At 40.1% G+C, this 3,260-nt stretch overlaps 1 protein-coding gene across 1 annotated transcript; it reads right to left on the bottom strand.

Moving 5' to 3' along the window:
- Nucleotides 1–6: 6 nt before the first annotated feature.
- On the bottom strand, nucleotides 7–3,250 carry LOC119347293 (disease resistance protein RPM1-like; the record flags this gene model as incomplete). The annotated part of the gene is made up of 2 exons (XM_037616132.1): nucleotides 2,613–3,250; nucleotides 7–441 (listed from the first exon to the last, which is right to left on the bottom strand). Coding segments are annotated over exons 1-2 (891 nt in total), but the record flags the coding sequence as incomplete, so codon positions are not given.
- Between the last annotated feature and the right edge of the window lie 10 nt (nucleotides 3,251–3,260).

Raw genomic sequence — 3,260 nt, 5'->3', positions numbered from 1 at the left:
TATCCCTTCCCCTGGCAGGATCATACTCCTATCCAGGAGGTCATCAAAGTACCTCCGACAAAGTTCAACTGCATTCATGCCATGCATATCCCTTGAGTAACCCTCTGCAATCCACCGCCTCACCAAGCGACCCCACCTAATTCTATGATCTTCTGGAAATATGGACAGGTATAAGAAAACAGATTTGAGATGGTATGGCAAACCATCATAGCTCCTCATAAGAATTGTTTTTATTGTCCTAAGTTCAGGATTTATCTCCAATTCAGTTCTAATTTGATCATTCATCTTCTTCCATTCAATAGCATTCTTTGGCTTGCTGGCTAGGAATCCACCGATAGTCGATATTGCAAGGGGAAGTCCATCACATTTATGTAGGATGAGTCTTGCTTGCTCCATCATAGCTGGGACTAAATCATGTTTGTCAATATTGTCCTTGAATACCTGTAATGGACATATTTTGACAAAGTTAACTATTTGGATTAAAGAATTATTGTTGCTAAACTAAGAATATGAAATAATATAAACTTGTTTGTCCTAGCTTCAAGTTGTAGATTCTATAAGTAAATCCTTGACCCTTAGGATAAGTTTTTTATGAAATTATTCTCTTGGACTTTTAACTTCTTTGTTGAAATTTCCCTTTTCTTACTCTTACTTGACAGTGATATAAAATGAAATTCTCTTCATATGGAGAATTCATCAGCATTCAGATTACCTTGTATCTAAGTTGTGCACTAAACATTGTGATCCTAGATACTGCTACAATTAAAGTGTGCACCCGAGAGCATGAGTGCGATAATTCAAAATATGCACATAGGGGCACATGCCCCAGTTTAAAAAAGCTGTGCTTCCAAGAAATTCTGAAGAAATCACGATTACAAATTTTCAAGTATTTTGCACAATTACATTTTTTAATAATGTTGCAAATTTTGCTTATGAAACGAATAAATAAATTTGAGGATAACAAGGTTGCTACTTTAGCCCTTAAAATTTGTGCGCATAAGCCTGGTAACAAACCTGATGATTGGTTGACAATTTAATTCAATTTCATGATAAGATTCACTCAAACAGTACAGGCAAAAGAACAGTATTGCTCAACTCCATGAAATACCGGAAAAAAAGAAACTCACACCTAACAAAGTAATTAGCGACTTCACCAGCTTACATTAAAAATAGACATGTATCACTTTGGTATGGTGAAAACATTTGACGCTACAACTAAATCAAGGAGGCAAAACATTTACAGAATGTTGCTCAGGGCAAGAAAGAATGTGATTTGATTGTCTCAACCTACCTAATTACAATCGCAACGTAATCTTTGTTGCATTTCTGTAGCGTATGGAAAATAATTGAGGGCACAAAATTAATACTTTAATTCTTCAAATTTGCTTGCACGGCACAAAAACTGCAAATTTTCAATGAAACTTTTTCCAAAAATGCGCAAAAGCTTTGCATCTTATTCCACTGTTTAAAATAAATGTAGGCTAAGAATATGCAAGCACATCAAAACACCAACGCAGAGGACAATAGCCAACAAATCGCTAGGCGCTCATTACAACACACATTCCAATAAACCAACAATGGCCTTGATGCCATCCACACACGAACACGCGCACACACATGCACCCCAACTTTAGAAAAGATGGTAGCCCATCAGCAACAGTAAATCACAACCTCACACCATTGACAAAGGCTTTCCCCCACCATGGTGCATCCTCCTCCGATAAAGTAGGTCAAATACAGCATGACCCACACAATGAGAAGGAGAAAGCCCTGGCTTGACCAAGACAAGCACATGCGATGCCCTGGACATGGCATAAAGATGTTGAACTACCAAACGTGGTCGACAACCTACCACACTCTACATCTATCACAACAAACTCCTGAGCTACTAAATGTCGTCCTCCTGCCGCCTCATGACGTAGACAACCCAAGCTAGCCAAAGCATGCTCATCGTCCTTGCAGTCTGAGGCACTGATAACTACTGATATACCATCCAACACAGGTGTACAAGGGACATCACTACGATGAAATGGCACAAGTTCGTCCATGTCCCCCTTCATTGGCAGAAGAAGCAGCATCACCTCTGCGTCATGGATCACACCGTGAACCTGGGAGCTAGACAATGCCTCGCAGATCTAGCAAGCCACCAGACATAGCTCAAATCGGCGTATCAACATGCTTGCTGCTTCCCCCGCCTCTGACGCATCTACGGAAACACCACTAGCATAGTCCAGATAGCACACACAAACTACCAGCCCATGGCCATCACCGGCCCAAGACCACAGGAGGTCCAAGCACGCTGCACATCGGGAGGCTACACTTGCAGTGTCCAAGAAAGCTACTCAATCACACAAACAGACCATGGAGCTTACCCAGAAATTAGCAGGCGAGTTCAGATCTAATATTTATCGAATATTTTCCCTGATCTGTTGGTGGACATTTTTCCAGATATAATATTTTGGTATGAACTATTATTGATTAACACTATCTTCAAAGAAGACATCAGCTTTAATACTTCTAAATTTTGAATTGAGAGAAATATCAAGCTTACGAATAAAATGTGAAGCAAAACTTATATGAAAGAGAAGAAATGGTACTAGTTACGAAACTACCTTCTTTATGAAGAGGTCAAGTGCATCATCATCTTTCAGACCTTCGAGAAAGTACATGTTCTTGTCTTCTCTTGAACACTTTTTGGCCACATTTTTTTGTCTTGTGGTGACTATGATCCTTCCAGCATTATCCAAACATGATTTGATCAAATCCCATTCCGAAGTGGATGATATATCATCAAGAACAACAAGGCACCTTTTTGATTTTAGTACCCTAGCTAGCTCATCCTTCAAGTCTTGAAGTTTCATTACTGATATGCTTTTGTTTTGTGTTCGAGTTGCTGTTAATCCGGCAGGAACTTCTTGAATAGTATCCTGAAGTTGCAAAGCCAAATCTCTAAGGAGTACTTCAGGGTTAAAAGGACGCAATGCAGTGGCCCAAGCACGCTTCCAGCTACCAAGCTGCTGGCTTCTGTAGATGCTTCTGACAAGGGTGGTTTTTCCAAGACCCCCCATTCCCCAAACTGAGATCACCTTCCAGCCTTGATCGTTGTCTGGTTGGCTAACTAATTTGATAAGAATAGATTTCTCTGTTTCTCGCCCACAGAGCACTTCATCAGCCAGTGACAATGTCCTGCTGTGGTCAAACTTCTTTCTAGCAGTTGAGTTATGAACTTTTTCTTCACCTGCATTATTAAGTTCATGGTA

Source organism: Triticum dicoccoides, unplaced genomic scaffold, assembly GCF_002162155.2.
Source record: "Triticum dicoccoides isolate Atlit2015 ecotype Zavitan unplaced genomic scaffold, WEW_v2.0 scaffold63262, whole genome shotgun sequence".
Taxonomy (NCBI): domain Eukaryota; kingdom Viridiplantae; phylum Streptophyta; class Magnoliopsida; order Poales; family Poaceae; genus Triticum; species Triticum dicoccoides.
This window is presented reverse-complemented; position numbering and strand designations above follow the sequence as displayed.